This window comes from Arachis ipaensis, chromosome B2 (genome assembly GCF_059453495.1).
Source record: "Arachis ipaensis isolate K30076 ecotype BB chromosome B2, ASM5945349v1, whole genome shotgun sequence".
Classification (NCBI taxonomy): domain Eukaryota; kingdom Viridiplantae; phylum Streptophyta; class Magnoliopsida; order Fabales; family Fabaceae; genus Arachis; species Arachis ipaensis.
In genome coordinates, this window is record NC_142437.1 from 106,421,410 (window position 1) to 106,441,411 (window position 20,002).

Here is a 20,002-nt window from a genome sequence, read left to right on the forward strand (position 1 = left end):
CGTCTACTTGCGTGTCACCCATACCAGACCTGGATCCAAGCTTACCCCATCAACATCCAGTGATCAACCTCGACCCGTCCAGAACCTCGAGTAACCGAACATTGGTGCCGTCTGTGGGGACCAGTTGACATGGACTTCATTCTGGGCACTGTGGCGATGGACGACGGAGGCGATCCACGCGGGGAGGAAGGCAGGGTGGCCACCCACTCGTGAGCGCACCAGATCCCCCCCGCGGCAACCCGAGAGATGACCCTTTGGAGGAACAGGTAGTGATAGCGCCAGAATAATACAAGAACTGCGCCACATGGTGCAAAACCTAGAGTGAGAAGTGGCCAACAGGGAATGCCATCAACCGACTCCTAGTCAAGAGCGTTTCCGATCTCCTCAAAGAGGAGAAAGAAGCCTCCGAAGAAGTCACTCCAGGCGCACTCCGAGCCCCCGGACAGAGTCAGAGAGCTGGGAAAGTAGGAAAGTGCCCAGGAGACGACGAGATCCCGTGATTTACTCCCGGTCACCAACAAGAGATACCGTAGAGAAAGACCGAGAAGGCAGCAGGGAAGGAAGAAGGAGAAGCCGACCACAGCATGAACACAACAGAGAAAGGTCAAGGAGAAGCCGACCATACAGAGAAGACAGCAGGGAAAGACCGAGGAGAACCCGGTGACCGGTGGTCATGTGGGCGACCCCTTTCCACCACTCGATCCTTGGAGTTCGGCTGCCGAAGCACTTTGATAAGCCAACAGATATGAGGTACGATGGGACTCAAGATCCCCAGGAGCATCTAACAGCCTTTGAAGCCAGGATGAACCTGGAAGGAGTAGGCGATGAAGTAAGGTGCCGCGCTTTCCCCGTAACCTTAGCAGGACCGGCGATTCGTTGGTTTAATGCCCTCCCTCAGGGCTCCATAACCACCTTTGCCGACATCAGTCGTGCCTTCTTGGCTCAGTTCACCACACATATCACTAAAGCGAAGCACCTGATCAATCTGCTAGGAGTAACGCAAAGAACCGGCGAGCCGACCCGAAAGTATCTAGATAGATTCAACGACGAGTGTTTGGAGATTGACGGCCTAACCGATTCGGTGTCCAGCTTGTGCTTGACCAACGGGTTATTGAATGAGGATTTCAGGAAACACCTTACCACCAAACCCGTTTGGACAATGCAAGAAATCTAGAACGTGGCTAGGGAGTATATCAACGATGAAGGAGTTAGCCAGGTCGTGGCAGCCAATAAGCGGCAGCCCGCCTACTCCAATGCTCGCCCGCCCGGCAGTGGAAAAAGGTCGAAGGAGCACTCCAAAGATGGAGGATCAGCTAAAACCTTCAAGCCGTTTCCCGGGTAGGGAAGTTCACCAACTATACCCCTCTATCAGCTCCAATTGTTGAAGTCTATCAGTAGATCGCTGACAAGGGCATCTTGTCGAAGCCCCGACAACTCAAGGACAGGATGGGAGGAAACAAAAACCTCTATTTCAATTACCACAAGGGCTATGGCCATAAGATCCAAGACTGCTTCGACCTGAAAGACGCCCTGGAGCAAGCTATTCGGGAAGGAAAGTCGGCTGATTTCTCCCACCTTATAAGGGAACCGAGGAGGCGGGACCACGATCGATCAACGAGGACAAAAGCTGAGCCGTGAGACAAAGACGGGAGCCCGAGGAGGACAATGAGCGCGGCCTCACTGTTGTAAACGTGGTGATCGGAAGAGATGTTCCCCCCAGATCAAAATCGGCTATCAAGAAGGACGCCAAAGTCTTAGCTATGTCCTCTGGCCCCACGCCGCCCTCCCAGAGGGTACCGTCGATATCATTCGGCCCCGAAGATCAATGGTTTGACGAGGTCACAGAGAACCCTCCAATGGTGATCACATCTAGGGTGGGCACCGGCTTAGTGAAACGGATTCTGGTAGACACGGTAGCTGATTCCAATATCATGTTCCGCAATGTATTTGATGCTTTGGGCCTACGGGATACCGACTTGAGGGGCCACCAACACGGCATGGTTGGTCTAGGCAATAACTTCATCAAGTCCAACGGAGTAGTTTCCCTCCTGGTCCTCATCGGTGGAGGCCGAGGAAAGAGGTCGCTAATGGCAGAGTTTGTTGTCTTAAGAGACTCCACGACCTACAACCTCATCTTGGGGAGGAAGACCATCAACGAGTTTGGGGCGGTGATTTGCACCAAACTGCTATTAATAAAATTTGTTGCTGATGATGGGTCAGTGGGGACCATCAGGAGAGATCTAGAAATGGCGGTCGCATGTGACAACGCCAGCCTCTCCCTGAGGAAGAAATCTAAAGAAGCATCCGGTGTCTTTCTAGCTGACCTGGATGACAGGGTTGATGACAAACCCAGGCCGGAACCCGAGGGGGACCTCGAAAATTTCAGGGTCGGCGACTCGGATGAAAAGTTTACCTTTGTAAACAAAAACCTGCCCCATGACTTGAAAGAACCCCTGATGGAGATGATCAGAGCCAACGGCGATTTGTTTGCCTGGACTCCGGCCAACATGCCGGGAATAGACCCCCAGTTCATGTCACATCAACTAGCCGTGAGACTGGAGGCAAAGCCAGTGGCCCAAAGGAGGAGAAAAATGTCCTAAGAAAGGGCAAAAGAGGTGGCCAGGCAAACGGCCAGTCTACTAGAAGCGGGCTTCATCCGGGAACTCGACTACTCGACGTGGTTGTCGAATGTAGTCTTGGTTAAAAAGCCCAGTGGGAAATGGAGAATATGTGTGGATTATTCCGACCTTAACAAAACATGTCCCAAGGACTCTTTTCCCCTTCCCAACATTGACGCTCTTGTTGACGCGGCGGCGGGTTACCGGTATCTGAGTTTCATGGATGCCTATTCTGGGTACAATCAGATACCGATGCACCGGCCAGATGAAGAGAAAACGACGTTTATAACGCCAGGAGGGACATACTGCTACAAGGTAATGCCATTTGGGCTGAAGAACCCAGGGGCTACTGATGCACCACTATTTCGTGGTACATCTTGTACTTAATTGAGTGGATTTTATCCACTATTCTCACATTCAGTCATGTAATTGCATGTTTTACATTTTCCTTCCTGATTTTGTGCTATGATTGAAAACATGCTTCTTTGGTCTTAATTTGGCTAATTTTAATCATCTCTTATTACCATTCAATGCCTTGATATGTGTTTAAGTGTTTTGATGAGCGGATAATTTATACTCTTTTTGGCATTGTTTTTAGTATATTTTTAGTAGGATCTAGTTACTTTTAGGGATATTTTTATTAGTTTTTATGCTAAATTCACATTTCTAGACTTTACTATGAGTTTGTGTATTTTTCTATGATTTAAGGTATTTTCTGGCTGAAATTGAGGGACTTGAGCAAAAATCAGATTCAGAGGTTGAAGAAGGACTGCAGATGCTGTTGGATTCTGACCTCCCTGCACTCAAAGTTGATTTTCTAGAGCTACAGAACTCCAAATGGCACGCTCTCAATTGCGTTGGAAAGTAGACATCCAAGTCTTTCCAGCAATATATAATAGTCCATACTTTGTCCGAGTTTAGATGACGTAAACTGGCGTTGAACGCCAGTTCCATGTTGCAGTCTGGCGTTCAGCGCCAGAAACAAGTTGCAAAGTAGAGTTCAACGCCAGAAACACGTTACAAACTGGCGTTCAACTCCAAAATTGACCTCTCCACGTGAAAGCTTCATGCTCAGTCCAAGCACACACCAAGTGGGCCCCGGAAGTGGATTTCTGCATCAATTACTTACTTCTGTAAACCCTAGTAGCTAGTCTAGTATAAATAGGACTTTTTACTATTGTATTTTAGATCTTCGGATTCTCTTTGATTAGTTTTATGCTATCTTAGACCTTTATGGGGGCTGGCCATTTAGCCATACCTGAACCTTTCACTTATGTACTTTCAACAGTAGAGTTTCTACACTCCATAGATTAAGGTGTGGAGCTCTGCTATTCCTCATGAATTAATACAAAGTACTACTGTTTTTCTATTCAATTCAAGCTTATTCCACTTCTAAGATATCCATTCGCACCCAAGAACATGATGAATGTGATGATTCTGTGACGCTCATCATCATTCTCACTTACGAACACGTGCCTGACAAACACTTCCGTTCTACATGCAAACAAGCTAGAATGAATATCTCTTAGATATCTAATACAGGGGACCGAGTCCGAGATATTAGAATCTTCGTGGTATAAGTTAGAACCCGTGGATAGCCATTCCTGAGATCTGAAAAGTATAAACTTTGTCTGTGGTATTTCGAGTAGGATCTGGGAAGGGATGGCTGTGACGAGCTTCAAACTCGCGAGTGCTGGGCATAGTGACAGACGCAAAAGGATAGTAAATCCTATTCTAGTATGATCGAGAACCGACAGATGATTAGTTGTGCCGTGACAGAGCATTTGGATCTTTTTCACTGAGAGGATGGGATGTAGCCATTGACAACGGTGATGCCCTACATAAAGCTTGCCATGGAAAGGAGTAGGAAGGATTGGATGAAGACAGCAGGAAAGCAGAGGTTCAGAGGAACGAAAGGCATCTCTATACGCTTATCTGAAATTCTCACCAATGAATTACATAAGTACCACTATCCTATTTTATATTTTATTTATCTTTTACTTATCAATTCATAAAATCAGTTTAATCCGTCTGACTGAGATTTACAAGGTGACCATAGCTTGCTTCAAGCCGACAATCTCCGTGGGATCGACCCTTACTCACGTAAGGTTTATTTCTTGGACGACCCAGTGCACTTGCTGGTTAGTTGTACGAAGTTGTGACACAGAATTAAGAACATGAACGTGCATATTGAGTTTTTAGCGCCGTTACCAAAGAAGGAATGATCACGATTTTGCACACCAAGTTTTTGGCGCCGTTGCCGGGGATTGTTCGAGTTTGGACAACTGACGGTTCATCTTGTTGCTCAGATTAGGTAATTTTATTTTAATTTTAAGTTCTTATTATTCCTATTTTCGAAAAAAAATACAAAAAAATTTCTTCTTTTTTTGTTTTTACAAAATTAATTTTCGAAAATCCAAAAAAAAAAATTTGATTGATAAAATCACAAAATCAAAAATATTTTTGTGTTTCTTGTTTGAGTCTAGAGTCAATTTTTAAGTTTGGTGTCAATTGCATGCGTTTCTTTTTCTCATGAATTTTCGAAAATTCATCATATGTTCTTCATGATCTTCAAGTTGTTCTTGGCCAGTCTTCTTGTTTGATCTTTGCATCTTCTTGTTGTGCATCTTTTCTTGTTCTTCATATGCATTTTTGCGTTCATAATGTCTAAAGTTTGAAAATTTCTAAGTTTGGTGTCTTGCATATTTTTCTTTTCTTAAAAATTTTCAAAAATAAGTCTTGATATTCATCTTGATCTTCAAAGTGTTCTTGGTGTTCATCTTGACATTCAAAGTGTTCTTGCATGCATTATGTGTTTTGATTCATAATTTTTATGTTATGAGTCTTTTTCATATTTTTCTTTTTCTTCATTAAAAATTCAAAAATCAAAAAATATCTTTCCCTTTTTCTCTCTTAAAATTTCGAAAATTTGGATTGACTTTTTCAAAAATTTTTAAATCTAGTTGTTTCTTATGAGTCAAGTCAAATTTTCAATTTAAAAAATCTTATCTTTCTAAAATTTTTTTCAAAAATCAAATCTTTTTCAAATTTTCTTAATAATTTCGAAATTTTTAAAATTAATTTTCAAAAATCATATCTTTTTCTTATCTTTATTTCATATTTTCGAAATTAATACTAACATTTAATATGATTGATTCAAAAATGTTAAGTTTGCTACTTGCCTAGTAAGAAAGGTTCAATCTTTAAATTTTAAAATCTTATCTTTTTGTTCCTTGTTAGTCAAGTAATCAACTTTAATTTTAAAAATCAAATCTTTTTAAATTTCTTTTTCAAATATTTTTTTTTAAAAATAAGTTTCAATCAATCACATCTTTTTGTTTCAATCATATCTTTTTTTAATTTCAATCATATCTTTTTCAAATTCAATTTCAAAATCTTTTCTAACTTCTTTCCTAACCTCTTATCTTTTTAAATTTGATTTTCAAATCTTTTTCAATCAATCCTATCTTTTTGTTTCAATCATATCTTTTTCAAAGCTACCTAACTAATTCTCTCTTAAATTTTCGAAAATACATCCCCTCTTTTTCAAAATTTCATTTTAATTAACTAATTAGTTTTAATTTTAAATTTAATTTAATTTAATTTTCGAATTCTAAGTTTAATTTTAAAAATATTTTTATTTTTATTTTCGAAATTTAACTTTAAATTTTTAGTTTTATTTTTCGAATTCTCTCACCTCTCTTCTCCTTCTATTTATTTATTCATCTACTAACACTTCTCTTCCATCCAAAAATTCGAACCCCATCTCCCTCTCTGTGTTCGAGTTTTTCCTCTTCTCTTCCTTACATTACATTCTTTTCTTCTTCTACTCACATAAAGGAATCTCTATACTGTGACATAGAGGATTCCATATTTTCTTTGGTGTTCCCTTCTTTTTCATATGAGCAGGAACAAGGATAAGAACATTCTTGTTGAAGCTGATCCTGAACCTGAAAGAACTCTGAAGAGGAAGCTAAGGGAAGCTAAAGCACAACTCTCTAGAGAAAATCTGACAGAAATTTTCGAAAAAGAAGAAGATATAGCCGAAAATAATAACAATGCTAGGAGGATGCTTGGTGACTTCACTGCACCTAATTCCAATTTACATGGAAGAAGCATCTCAATCCCTGCCATTGGAGCAAACAATTTTGAGCTTAAACCTCAATTAGTTTCTCTGATGCAACAGAACTGCAAGTTTCATGGACTTCCATCTGAAGATCCTTTTCAGTTCTTGACTGAATTCTTGCAGATCTGTGATACTGTTAAGACCAATGGGGTTGATCCCGAGGTCTACAGGCTTATGCTTTTCCCGTTTGCTGTAAGAGACAGAGCTAGAGTATGGTTGGATTCTCAACCTAAAGATAGCCTGAACTCTTGGGATAAGCTGGTCATGACTTTCTTAGCCAAGTTTTTTTCTCCTCAAAAGCTTAGTAAACTTAGAGTGGATGTTCAAACCTTCAGACAGAAAGAAGGTGAATCCCTCTATGAAGCTTGGGAGAGATATAAGCAACTGACCAAAAAGTGTCCTTCTGACATGCTTTCAGAATGGACCATTCTGGATATATTCTATGATAGTCTATCTGAACTATCAAAGATGTCATTGAACCATTCTGCAGGTGGATCCATTCACCTAAAGAAAATACCTGCAGAAGCTCAAGAACTCATTGACATGGTTGCTAATAACCAGTTCATGTACACTTCTGAGAGGAATCCTGTAAGTAATGAGACGCCTTAGAAGAAGGGAGTTCTTGAAATTGATACTCTGAATGCCATATTGGCTCAGAATAAAATATTAACTCAGCAAGTCAATATGATCTCTCAGAGTCTGAATGGATTGAATGAATCATCCAACAATACTCAAGAGGCATCTTTTGAGGAAGAAGCTTATGATCCTGAGAACCCTGCAATAGCAGAGGTGAATTACATGGGTGAACCTTATGGAAACACCTATAATCCCTCATGGAGAAATCATCCAAATCTCTCATGGAAGGATCAACAAAAGCCTCAACAAGGCTTTAATAATGGTGGAAGAAACAGGTTTAGCAATAGCAAGCCTTTTCCATCATCTTCTCAGCAACAGACAGAGAACTCTGAACAAAACACCTCTAATTTAGCAAACTTAGTCTCTGATCTGTCCAAGGCCACTCTAAGTTTCATGAGTGAAACAAGGTACTTCATAAGAAATTTGGAGGCACAAGTGGGCCAGCTGAGTAAGAAAATCACTGAAACACCTCCTAGTACTCTCCCAAGCAACACTGAAGAGAACCCAAAAGGAGAGTGCAAGGCCATTGATATAATCAATATGGCCGAATGCATGGAGGACAGAGAGGACGTAAACCCCACTGAGGATAACCTCATGGGACATCTCTCAAGCAAGAAGGAGTTCCCCCTTTGAGGAACCAAAGGACTCTGAGGCTCATCTAGAGACCATAGAGATTCCAATGAACCTCCTTATGCCCTTCATGAGCTCTGATGAGTATTCTTCTTCTGAAGAGAATGGGGATGTTACTGAAGAGCAAGTTGCCAAGTACCTTGGTGCAATCATGAGGCTGAATGCCAAATTATTTGGCAATGACACTTGGGAAGATGAACCTCTCTTGCTCATCAATGAACTGAATGATCTGGATCAACTGACATTACCTCAGAAGAAATAGGATCCTGGAAAGTTCCTAATACCTTGTACCATAGGCACCATGACCTTTGAAAAGGCTCTTTGTGACCTTGGGTCAGGGATAAATCTCATGCCACTCTCTGTAATGGAGAAACTGGGAATCCTTGAGGTACAGGCTGCCAATTTTTCATTAGAGATGGCAGACAAATCTATGAAAATGGCTTATGGACTAGTAGAGGATGTGCTAGTAAAGGTTGAAGGCCTTTACATCCCTGCTGATTTCATAATCCTAGACACTGGGAAGGACGAGGATGAATCCATCATCCTTGGAAGACCCTTCCTAGCCACAGCAAAAGCTGTGATTGATGTGGACAGAGGAGAATTGATCCTTTAACTTAATGAAGACAACCTTGTGTTTAAAACTCAAGGATCTCCTTCTGTAACCATAGAGAGAAAGCATGACAAGCTTCTCTCAGTACAGAGTCAAATAAAGCCCCCACAATCAAACTCTAAGTTTGGTGTTGGAAGGCCCCAGCCAAACTCTAAGTTTGGTGTTGAATCCCCACATCCAAACTCTAAGTTTGGTGTTGGGAGTCTATAAAATTGACATGATCACTTGTGTGGCTCCATGAGAGCCCACTGTCAAGCTATTGACATAAAAGAAGCGCTTGTTGGGAGGCAACCAAATTTTTATTTATTTAACTCTATTTTTATTTTTATTGTTCTTTCATGTTTTATTAGGTTCATGATCATGTAGAGTCACAAAATAAATCCAAAAATTAAAAATAGAATAAAAAACAGCAAAAGAAAAATCACACCCTGGAGGAAGGACTTACTGGCGTTTAAACGCCAGTAAGGAGCATCTGGCTGGCGTTCAACGCCAGAACAGAGCATGGATCTGGCGTTGAACGCCAGAAGCAAGCAACATCCTGGCGTTCAAACGCCAGGAATGCACCCTGAGAAGAGCTGGCGCTGAACGCCAGAAACAAGCATAGAACTGGCGTTCAACGCCAGAATTATGTTGCATATGGGCGTTGAACGCCCAGAACAAGCATCACTTCGGCGTTTAAACGCCAGAAATGCATGCAAAGGTGTTTTACATGCCTAATTGGTGCAGGGATGTAAATCCTTGACACCTTAGGATCTGTGGACCCCACAGGATCACCTCAGCATCTATGGACCCCTCAGGATCCCCACCTACCTCCACTCATATTCTCCCCTCTTCTCATTCATCTTCTCTTCCCAATAAACACCCTTCCCCAAAACCCTTCACCAATCACCTCAATCTCTCTTCCCTATTACCACCTACCACCACTCACATCCATCCACTCTTCCCCATAAACCCCACCTACCTTCAAAATTCAAAATCACTTTCCCACCTAAACCCACCCAATATGGCCGAACCTACTCCCTCCCCCCTCACTATATAAACCTCTCTATCCATCCTTCATTTTCACACAACACAACCCTACCTTCTATACCTTGGCCGAATACACCCCCCTCACTCTCCTCCATATTTTCTCTTTTTCTACTTCTTTTCTTTCTTCTCTTTCTCGAGGGTGAGCAATATTCTAAGTTTGGTGTGGTAAAAGTATAAGCTTTTTGTTTTTCCATTACCATTGATGGCACCTAAGACCGGAGAAACCTCTAGAAAAGGGAAAGGGAAGACAAAAGCTTCCACCTCCGAGTCATGGGAGATGGAGAGATTCATCTCCAAAGCCCATCAAGACCACTTCTATGATGTTGTGGCCAAGAAGAAGGTGATCCCTGAGGTCCCCTTCAAACTCAAGAAAAATGAGTATCCGGAGATCCGACATGAGATCCAAAGAAGAGGTTGGGAAGCCCTAACCAACCCCATTCAACAAGTCGGAGTCCTAATGGTTCAAGAGTTCTATGCAAACGCATGGATCACTAGGAACCATGATCAAAGTGTGAACCCGAATCCAAAGCATTGGCTCACCATGGTTTGGGGGAAATACTTAGATTTTAGTCCGGAGAATATAAGGCTGGCGTTCAACTTGCCAATGATGGAGGAAAACGCACGCCCCTACACAAGAAGAGTCAACTTTGATCAAAGGTTGGACCAAGTCCTCATGGACATATGTGTGGAAGGAGCTCAATGGAAGATTGACTCAAAAGGCAAATCGGTTCAACTGAGAAGACTGGACCTTAAGCCTATAGCTAGAGGATGGTTGGAGTTCATTCAACGCTCAATCATTCCCACTAGCAACCGGTCTGAAGTTACTATAGACCGGGCCATCATGATCCACAGTATCATGATTGGGGAGGAAGTGGAGGTTCATGAGATTATACCTCAAGAACTCTACAAGGTGGCTGACAAGTCCTCCACTATGGCAAGGTTAGCCTTTCCTCACCTCATTTGCCATCTATGTAATTCGGCTGGGATTGACATAGAGAGAGATATCCTCATTGATGAGGACAAGCCCATCACTAAGAAAAGGATGGAGCCAACAAGAGAGCCTATTCATGGATCTCAAGGGACGCATGAAGAAGCTCATCACCAAGAAATCCCTGAGATGCCTCAAGGGATGCACCTTCCTCCACAGAATTTTTGGGAGCAAATCAACACCTTCCTAGAAGAATTAAGTTCCAACATGGGACAACTAAGAGTGGAACATCAAGAGCACTCCATCATCCTTCATGAAATTAGAGAAGATCAAAGAGCAATGAAGGAGGAGCAACAAAGACAAGGAAGAGACATAGAAGAGCTCAAGGACATCATTGGTTCCTCAAGAAGGAAACGCCACCATCACTAAGGTGGACTCATTCTTTCTTCTTAAAATTTTCTGTTTTTCATTTTTTTATGTTAAATATTTATCTATGTTTGTGTCTTATTACATGATTATTAGTATTTAAGTGTCTATGTCTTAAAGTTATGAATATGAATCCATCACCTCTCTTAAATGAAAACTGTTTTAATTACAAAAGAATAAGAAGTACATGGTTTCGAATTCATCCTTGAAACTGGTTTAATTAGTTTGATGTGGTGACAATGCTTTTTGTTTTCTAAATGAATGCTTGAACAGTGCATATGTCTTTTGAAGTTGTTGTTTATGAATGTTAAATATGTTGGCTCTTGAAAGAATGATGAAAAGGAGACATGTTATTTGATAATCTGAAAAATCATAAAAATGATTCTTGAAGCAAGAAAAAGCAGTGAATACAAAAGCTTGCAAAAAATATATATATATGCGAAAAAAAAAAGAAGAAAATAGAAAAAGAAAAAGCAAGCAGAAAAAGCCAAAAGCTCTTAAAACCAAAAGGCAAGAGCAAAAAGCCAATAGCCCTTAAAACCAAAAGGCAAGGGTAATAAAAAGGATCCAAGGCTTTGAGCATCAGTGGATAGGAGGGCCTAAAGGAATAAAATCCTGGCCTAAGCGGCTAAAACAAGCTGTCCCTAACCATGTGCTTGTGGCGTGAAGGTGTCAAGCCAAAAGCTTGAGACTGAGCGGTTAAAGTCAAGGTCCAAAGCAAAAACAGAGTGTGCTTAAGAACCCTGGACACCTCTAATTGGGGACTTTAGCAAAGCTGAGTCACAATCTGAAAAGGTTCACCCAGTTATGTGTCTGTGGCATTTATGTATCCGGTGGTAATATTGGAAAACAAAGTGCTTAGGGCCACGGCCAAGACTCATAAAGTAGCTGTGTTCAAGAATCAACATACTGAACTAGGAGAATCAGTAATACTATCTGAATTCTAAGTTCCTATAGATGCCAATCATTCTGAACCTCAATGGATAAAGTGAGATGCCAAAACTATTCAAGAGGCAAAAAGCTACAAGTCCTGCTCATCTGATTGGAGCTAAGTTTCATTGATAGTTTGGAATTTATAGTATATTCTCTTCTTTTTATCCTATTTGATTTTCAGTTGCTTGGGGACAAGCAACAATTTAAGTTTGGTGTTGTGATGAGCGGATAATTTATACGCTTTTTGGCATTGTTTTTAGTATATTTTTAGTAGGATCTAGTTACTTTTAGGGATGTTTTTATTAGTTTTTATGATAAATTTACATTTCTGGACTTTACTATGAGTTTGTGTGTTTTTCTGTGATTTCAGGTATTTTCTGGCTGAAATTGAGGGACTTGAGCAAAAATCAGATTCAGAGGTTGAAGAAGGACTGCAGATGCTGTTGGATTCTGACCTCCCTGCACTCAAAGTTGATTTTCTGGAGCTACAGAACTCTAAATGGAGCGCTCTTAATTGAGTTGGAAAGTAGACATCCAGGGATTTCCAGCAATATATAATAGTCCATACTTTGCCCGAGTTTAGATGACGTAAACTGGCGTTAAACGCCAGTTTCATGTTACAGTCTGGCGTTCAGCGCCAGAAACAAGTTGCAAAGTGGAGTTCAATGCCAGAAACACGTTACAAACTGGCGTTCAACTCCAAAATTGACCTCTCCACGTGAAAGCTTCATGCTCAGCCCAAGCACACACCAAGTGGGCCCCGGAAGTGGATTTCTACATCAATTACTTACTTCTGTAAACCCTAGTAGCTAGTCTAGTATAAATAGGACTTTTTACTATTGTATTTTAGATCTTCGGATTCTTTTTGATTAGTTTTATGCTATCTTAGACCTTTATGGGGGCTGGCCATTCGGCCATGCCTGAACCTTTCACTTATGTATTTTCAACGGTAGAGTTTCTACACTCCATAGATTAAGGTGTGGAGCTCTGCTGTTCCTCATGAATTAATACAAAGTACTACTGTTTTTCTATTCAATTCAAGCTTATTCCGCTTCTAAGATATCCATTCGCACCCAAGAACATGATGAATGTGATGATTATGTGACGCTCATCATCATTCTCACTTATGAACACGTGCCTGACAAACACTTCCGTTCTACATGCAAACAAGCTAGAATGAATATCTCTTAGATATCTAATACAGGGGACCGAGTCTGAGATATTAGAATCTTCGTGGTATAAGTTAGAACCCGTGGATAGCCATTCCTGAGATCCGGAAAGTCTAAACCTTGTCTGTGGTATTCCGAGTAGGATCTGGGAAGGGATGGCTGTGACGAGCTTCAAACTCGCGAGTGCTGGGCGTAGTGACAGACGCAAAAGGATAGTAAATCCTATTCCAGTATGATCGAGAACCGACAGATGATTAGTCGTGCCGTGACAGAGCATTTGGACCTTTTTCACTGAGAGGATGGGATGTAGCCATTGACAACGGTGATGCCCTACATAAAGCTTGCCATGGAAAGGAGTAGGAAGGATTGAATGAAGACAGCAGTAAAGCAGAGGTTCAGAGGAACGAAAGGCATCTCTATATGCTTATCTGAAATTCTCACCAATGAATTACATAAGTACCACTATCCTATTTTATATTTTATTTATCTTTTACTTATCAATTCATAAAATCAGTTTAATCCGCCTGACTGAGATTTACAAGGTGACCATAGCTTGCTTCAAGCCGACAATCTCCGTGGGATCGACCCTTACTCACGTAAGGTTTATTACTTGGACGACCCAATGCACTTGCTGGTTAGTTGTACGAAGTTGTGAAACAGAATTAAGAACATGAACGTGCGTATTGAGTTTTTAGTGCCGTTACCAAAGAAGGAATGATCACGATTTCGCACACCATGTTTCCAGGGTTTACAGGGCAGGAATGGCTTAGAGGATAGAAAGGAAGTATGCAAAAGTGGAAGAAATACAAGAAATTAAAGGAACTGCTAAAGCTGTCCAGCCTGACCTCTTCGTACTAATTCGACCATAACTTGAGCTACAGAGGTCCAAATGAGGCAGTTCTAGTTGCGTTAGAAAGCTAACATCCGGGGCTTTGAAAAGATATATAATTTGCTATAGTTTGCACGCTGTTAGGCGACGTGCACGCGTGGATCACGCGCACGCATGACCTGGAGAAAATTCAATCCACGCGTACGCGTGGACGACGCGTACGCGTGACTTTGCCGCATGCTAGACGTATCAGAAATCGTTGGGGTGATTTTTGGACTATTTTTAACCCAGTTTTCGGACCAGAAAACACATATTAGAGGCTACAGAGTGGGGGAATCAAGAGACAACTTCTCATTATTCATACTTTTAGGTCTTAGATGTAGTTTCTAGAGAAAGAGGCTCTCTCATCTCTCTTAGGTTTTAGGATTTAGGATCTCTTCTTTCAATTTTCAGGTTCAATGTTCTTTTGATTTAGTTTCTCTTCTACTTTCATTTATTCTAGCATTCTAGTTTATTTATTTTTCCAATTTAGTTTATGAATTCTCATGTTTAATTTGATTTTCTATTTAATGCAATTTGAGGTATTTCAGATTTATGATTGCTTTCTTCAATTCATAATATTGATGCTTTCAATTTAAGTTAGATTTTTCTAACTTGGCTTTGGAGTTGATTATTATTTGGAGACCCTTGAGTTGGAAGACTCAAGAGTTAATTTGTGATTGGCTCTCTAGCCACTAACGCTAATCCTTCCCAAGGGAGAGGATTCGGACTTGTGAATAGAAGTTGGCTCCCAACTTAACTTTCCTTTATTTAGTAAAGGATAACTAAGTAGAGACAATAACCTATTACTATTAACCTTGAGAAATCCAACAAGGATAGAACTTCCAATTAATCTTCTCCTAGCCAAGGCTTTTTAATTTAATTACATAAAACCTCTTGTTTATTTTTATTGCCTTAATTTATAATTATTTATTTTCCCATTCTTCAACTCTAAAAATTCTCAGAAAACCTATAACCAATAATAACACACTTCCCTGCAATTCCTTGAGAGACGACCCGAGGTTTAAATACTTCGGTTATTACTTTTTAGGGGTTTTGTTACTTGTGACAACCAAACTTTGGTATGAAAGGATTCTTGTTGGTTTAGAAACTATACTTTCAACGAGACTTTATTTGTGAAATTCTTTACTAGCAAAAATCCGTTCATCAAAATGGTGCCGTTGTCGGGGAATTGCAGACGTGTGCCTTATTATTGGTTATTATAAATATTTACTTTTTCGTTTCTTTGTTAGTGTTTCTTATTTTAGGAGTTTATTTTCATTAATTTTTATTAGTTTTTATTTCTTTAGCTACTATGAATTCTCACCCCTTTGGCTTTAAGTTTGGTTCCAATGTTGTTGTAAGGAATGGAAGCTATAATGAGAATAGGCATCAAGGTTGGAAGAATCAAAGATGGGAGGAGCCACAAGGATTTGATCAACCCTCTTGGCAACAACCCCCTCCAATGCGCTATAACCAACAACCATTCTATGATGCATACCAAGACAATAGTCATGGTAGACCTTTTCGCGACAACCAACCTCCACTAAATTACTATGGTCAAGAGCCATTCCAGGGTGCATATCAAGATGATGAATATGGTGGACCCCCTTGTAGTTACCAACAAGCCCCACCATATGCTTATGAACCCCCTCCTCAACATGACTTTGAACCACCATACCAACAAGTCCCTTACCATCAAACACCCCCATATGACCCTAATCCTTACCCACCATGCCAAGAACCTTATGAGCCATACTTAGAAATACCCCAATCCCAACACAATTACTCTCAAGAACCAACACCTCAATATACGCCATCTCCATATCCTTATCAAGAAGAACCACCTCCGTATTATGAGCCCTTTCTCCCAACAAATAAACCCTCCTATCCACCCCAACCTCCATTGGATAACAACACACTTATCTCTAATCTCATTGGTCTCGCCTCTAAAATCCAAAATCTTATATCCCGCAGAAACCAACCCTCCACCTCCAATATTCAACCCTCAAACTCTAGTGCGCTTCCTTTCAACCACATAATGATCTTCCCATCCCATCACCACCCTCCATGGAAGAGCACCCACATCCATTAATCCAAGAGCAAGATGATCCCAACTATGCTATTGACAAGAAACAAGAAAAAAGGGATCGTCTTTGCGAATTCATACTTCATAAGAAGCTAGATGAAGCCCTACAGGTGGAGGTAGTGGAGACCCTTGAAGTCGAAGGAGTGGTTGAAGAATTAGTGAAGGAAGACATCAAGGAGGAGTCTGATTTTGTCTTAGAGCAAAAGGAGGCCCAAAATGTGGAGGTAGGAGAGACCCTTGTAGATGAAGGAGTAGTTGAAGGGAGTTGTCATGGAAAGGAAATCATCAAGGAGGACTACGAGTTTATACTAAAACAACTGGACAAAGTAGCAATTATTGAAGAAGAAGAAGAGGTTGCAGACTTAGGAGATGCTAAACCTCCATGGGAAAGTCCAGTTATAGAGCCTCCTTCCAAGATGTTTGATGTTGACATTGAGGAGGGTGTACAACCTCCAAGGCATATCATGGTTGAAGACTTTGAAGAGGTTGATCAAGAGATGGAGATTAAAGAAGAAGAAGCACAACCCCCTATGCCCTTGGTAAGCCATGAAGAAGAGTTTGAATTGGAAGAAAGCTACCAAGAGGAAGAGGTTGAAACTGAAGAAGCTCGCAAAGAGGTGGAAGTTGCCAAGGGAAAGCTCAAGGGAATAGAGCTGGAAATCACCTTGCCAAAGTTGTTGGAGACCTCTCTCCCAAAGCCATCACCATCCATTCCTCCATTCAAGTGGGTAAATCTTTCATCTCTAAGCTTAATTAGCCCACTTGAATATGGGCTACTTGAGATGGATGGTCAGCTTAGAGCTCTTTGTGGCTTTAAGAGTAAGAGGGAGATAGTTAGTGATTGGCAACACAATCCTAGGTTCGTTGTGGTTGGGAGCTCAAAATCTAAATGTAAGGGTTGGTGTAGAGCTCGAATGAATGGGTCTAGGAAGCTGTTTGGATGCCTTAGTGAGAACTTGGATTGCTTACCAACCGGATGGAACCATGATGATCAACCTGAAGACGGGTGTAGACTCAAGATTTGGGATCCGGGAATATATGAGGATCAATTTTGGGAGCTCAAAGCTTGTGAAAAATCCCATCAAAGCTTGGAAAATTTACTTGGTGTTGATAGAACTAATTGGAAGTCCAAGCATTGGTGGAAGTTTCAGGATGAGTTCAAGCATAAGCCACCATGACAAAGAGCTCACCAAATGTCCAACTTAAGGACTTTAACTAAAAGTGATAGGTGGGAGACAACCCACCATGGAATGATCGTCTCTTTTTATTCTTAGTTTTATTTTATTTTAATTTTATCAGTGTTAATTCATAAATTCTGCATCATCACCTGCATTTTGCATTCTGCATATATATAAAAAAAAGAAAGAAAAGTGCGTCCCACGCGTACGCGTGGGCGACGTGTGCGCGTCACCCGTATTTTAGTCACCCCACGCGTAAGCGTCAGCGACGCGTACGCGTGGATCGCCAGATCGGCGTCAATGGGTGATTTGGCCGAGAGTTGTGCTGCCTTGGTGCTGGTATTGTGCGTTTAGCACAACCAGTGGTCACGCGTATGCGTGACCGACGCTTACGCGTCACTAGGATTCTTGCTCACCCACGCGTAAGCGTGGATGACGCTTACGCGTCACCTCTTCTTTTGCACACCCACGCGTACACGTGGGCAAAACTTACGCATCGCTTCGCAGATTCCATTCTTCTCCTTTCTTCTCTCCCTTCTCCTTCTTCTCTCCTCCTTTCTTACTTCCTTCTTTATCATCTCTTTAACTTCTCATCCCTCCTCACTTTCATTCCATTTTACTTAATTTAATTACATACTTTCATTCATTGCATTTTAATTTTATGCATATTTTTACTTCTTTTCTACGTTTATTATTTTTTCATTGGTGTTAAATGTTCTTATTCAACTGTTGTATCTTTTCTGGTATTATTTTGGTGCTTCGTGACTTGTTTCCATTGTTGGGAAATATTATTTATAGGTTAATGCTAATTTTTTATGATACTTGTATTCCATTTGCATTGACATGAACCTATATTGTCTTTCATTACCCACACTCTCTCCCCTATTATTGCACTTTTTGCACTATTGATATGCCATTTGCTTCTATTATTTTCTCATTTGCATGTTGTAGCTACCATGTAATTTAGACCCTCATTATTTGGCATAAACCCACCCATATTTTATTTGTTTTCTATCTTTGCTCCTGGGTTACTTTTCCTCCTATTCCTCTTCTTTCAGGGTGGCCACCGAGAAGGGAAAGGAGAAGTTTCTAAATGGGGCGAACAACAAGTCCATCTGCATAATCCACTAAAGAAAGAGCATCAGTTGGAGCAACTCGCCCACTTGCGCATCTCAGCATGCACCGAGGACGGTGCAATCTTTAAGTGTGGGGAGGTCGATACCGATCTCCGTGGGTTAGTACCTTCCTGTCTCAACACCAATGTTTAAATTTTCTTTGTAGTTAGTTGTTGCATTTGCATGTTTGATTGCATGTTTGTTACATTTTGTGCATATTTTACCAACTACTTGGTTGAAGTAATATTTACTTTTTCAAGAAACTTTTTAGAGTATTTCACTAATTTGAATAAAATTTTTTGTTAAACTTGTTTGAAGAAATTTTATTTTGGAACATGGTTTAGAGCTCGAACACACAAAATCAGTGAGATTTTGCGCCTACTTGATTGGTTGCATTTTATCAACCAAAATTTTATTTTGGTGTGTGTTGTTCTCTCTAAAATTGTGATCTTTGTCTTGCTTAATTCTATATTTCCATTGTTTGATGTATGCATATACTTATATGATTTAGGCCTTGTTTCACTTAGCTTACATACCCATATGGCCTTAACCTTTTCATTATCCTTTGCAAACCAATTTTGAGCCTATTTTACCCCTTTGTTCTTTACTTTAGCTCATCACTAACTCTAAGCGAAAAACAATAATGTCCTTAGTTTGAATCCTTGGTTAGCTTAGACTAGTGACAGTGCTCATGAATTAAGTGTGGGGAAATTGGATTTGCCAATATTTGGTTTGAGAATTGGGTGTTGTGTATTCTTGAGAAAATATGAACAAGAATGTTAAGAACATGTTTATGCATTCAATACCTTAATCATATGCATTGAAAAAGAAAAGAAAAAAATTTATTAAGAAAAGAAAAATAGAAAAAGAAAAAAAAGAAGAAAGAAAAAGAAAAGATAAAGAGCAAATAATAAAAGGGGACAAAATGCCCAAAGTAAATGGTGAAAGCAATGCATATGAGTTGTACTCAAATTCGGATGCATGAATATGTGGAAAACATAATTAATGGGTAGTTAGACTTTATATTATGATTACATGGATTGTCCTAAGTAAGGTGAGAAGTTTAGGTTAATTAAGGATTCAGATTTTAGTCCACTTAACCAAATACAATCCTACCTTGACCCTAATCCCATTACAACCCTTAAAAGACCTCTTGATTTGTGTATTTGTGAATTAAACTTTTGTTGATTAGTAGAAGAAGAGCAAGACTTAGAAAGCAAGATTAGTAGAGAATTGAGAGAATCGAACCTCAAACACCTGAGCGATTAGAGTGTATACACTTCCAATGAGGGTTCGATGCTCGATTCCTTGTTCCTGGCTTTCATGAGCTATCTTCTTCTTGCAAGTCTATTTGTACTTCATTTTTATGATTTGAATTAGTGAAATCCAGTTCATATTTGGTCTTGAAAGATTTATTTACTTTTCACCGAGTAGGTAAAAGCATTTTGTATTTAGCTGCATTCATACAGATAGGTTGCATTTCATATATTCTACCAGTCCTTTTCACTCTTATAGCTTCTCTTGAGCTTAGCATGAGCACATGCTAATGTTTAAGTTTGGGGAGATTTGATGCACCACTATTTCGTGGTACATCTTATGCTTAATTGAGTGGATTTTATCCACTATTCTCACATTTATTCATGTAAT

General features: G+C 40.4%; 1 protein-coding gene and 1 non-coding gene across 2 annotated transcripts; one reads left to right on the plus strand and one right to left on the minus strand.

Annotated features, from left to right (window-relative positions):
• Positions 1–745: 745 nt before the first annotated feature.
• Positions 746–1,174, plus strand: LOC148575129 (uncharacterized). The gene has a single exon (XM_088506073.1). It carries the CDS (start codon positions 746–748, stop codon positions 1,172–1,174), a length of 429 nt encoding a protein of 142 aa, XP_088362199.1.
• A 5,876-nt stretch (positions 1,175–7,050) lies between these two features.
• Positions 7,051–7,158, minus strand: LOC148575130 (small nucleolar RNA R71). The gene has a single exon (XR_015905985.1). It is a non-coding gene; the product is annotated as a small nucleolar RNA R71 (small nucleolar RNA).
• Between the last annotated feature and the right edge of the window lie 12,844 nt (positions 7,159–20,002).

Bases quoted from the DNA above. Each gene is read 5' to 3' on its own strand.
- LOC148575129 (XM_088506073.1), top strand. From the start codon at position 746: ATGAGGTACGATGGGACTCAAGATCCCCAGGAGCATCTAACAGCCTTT.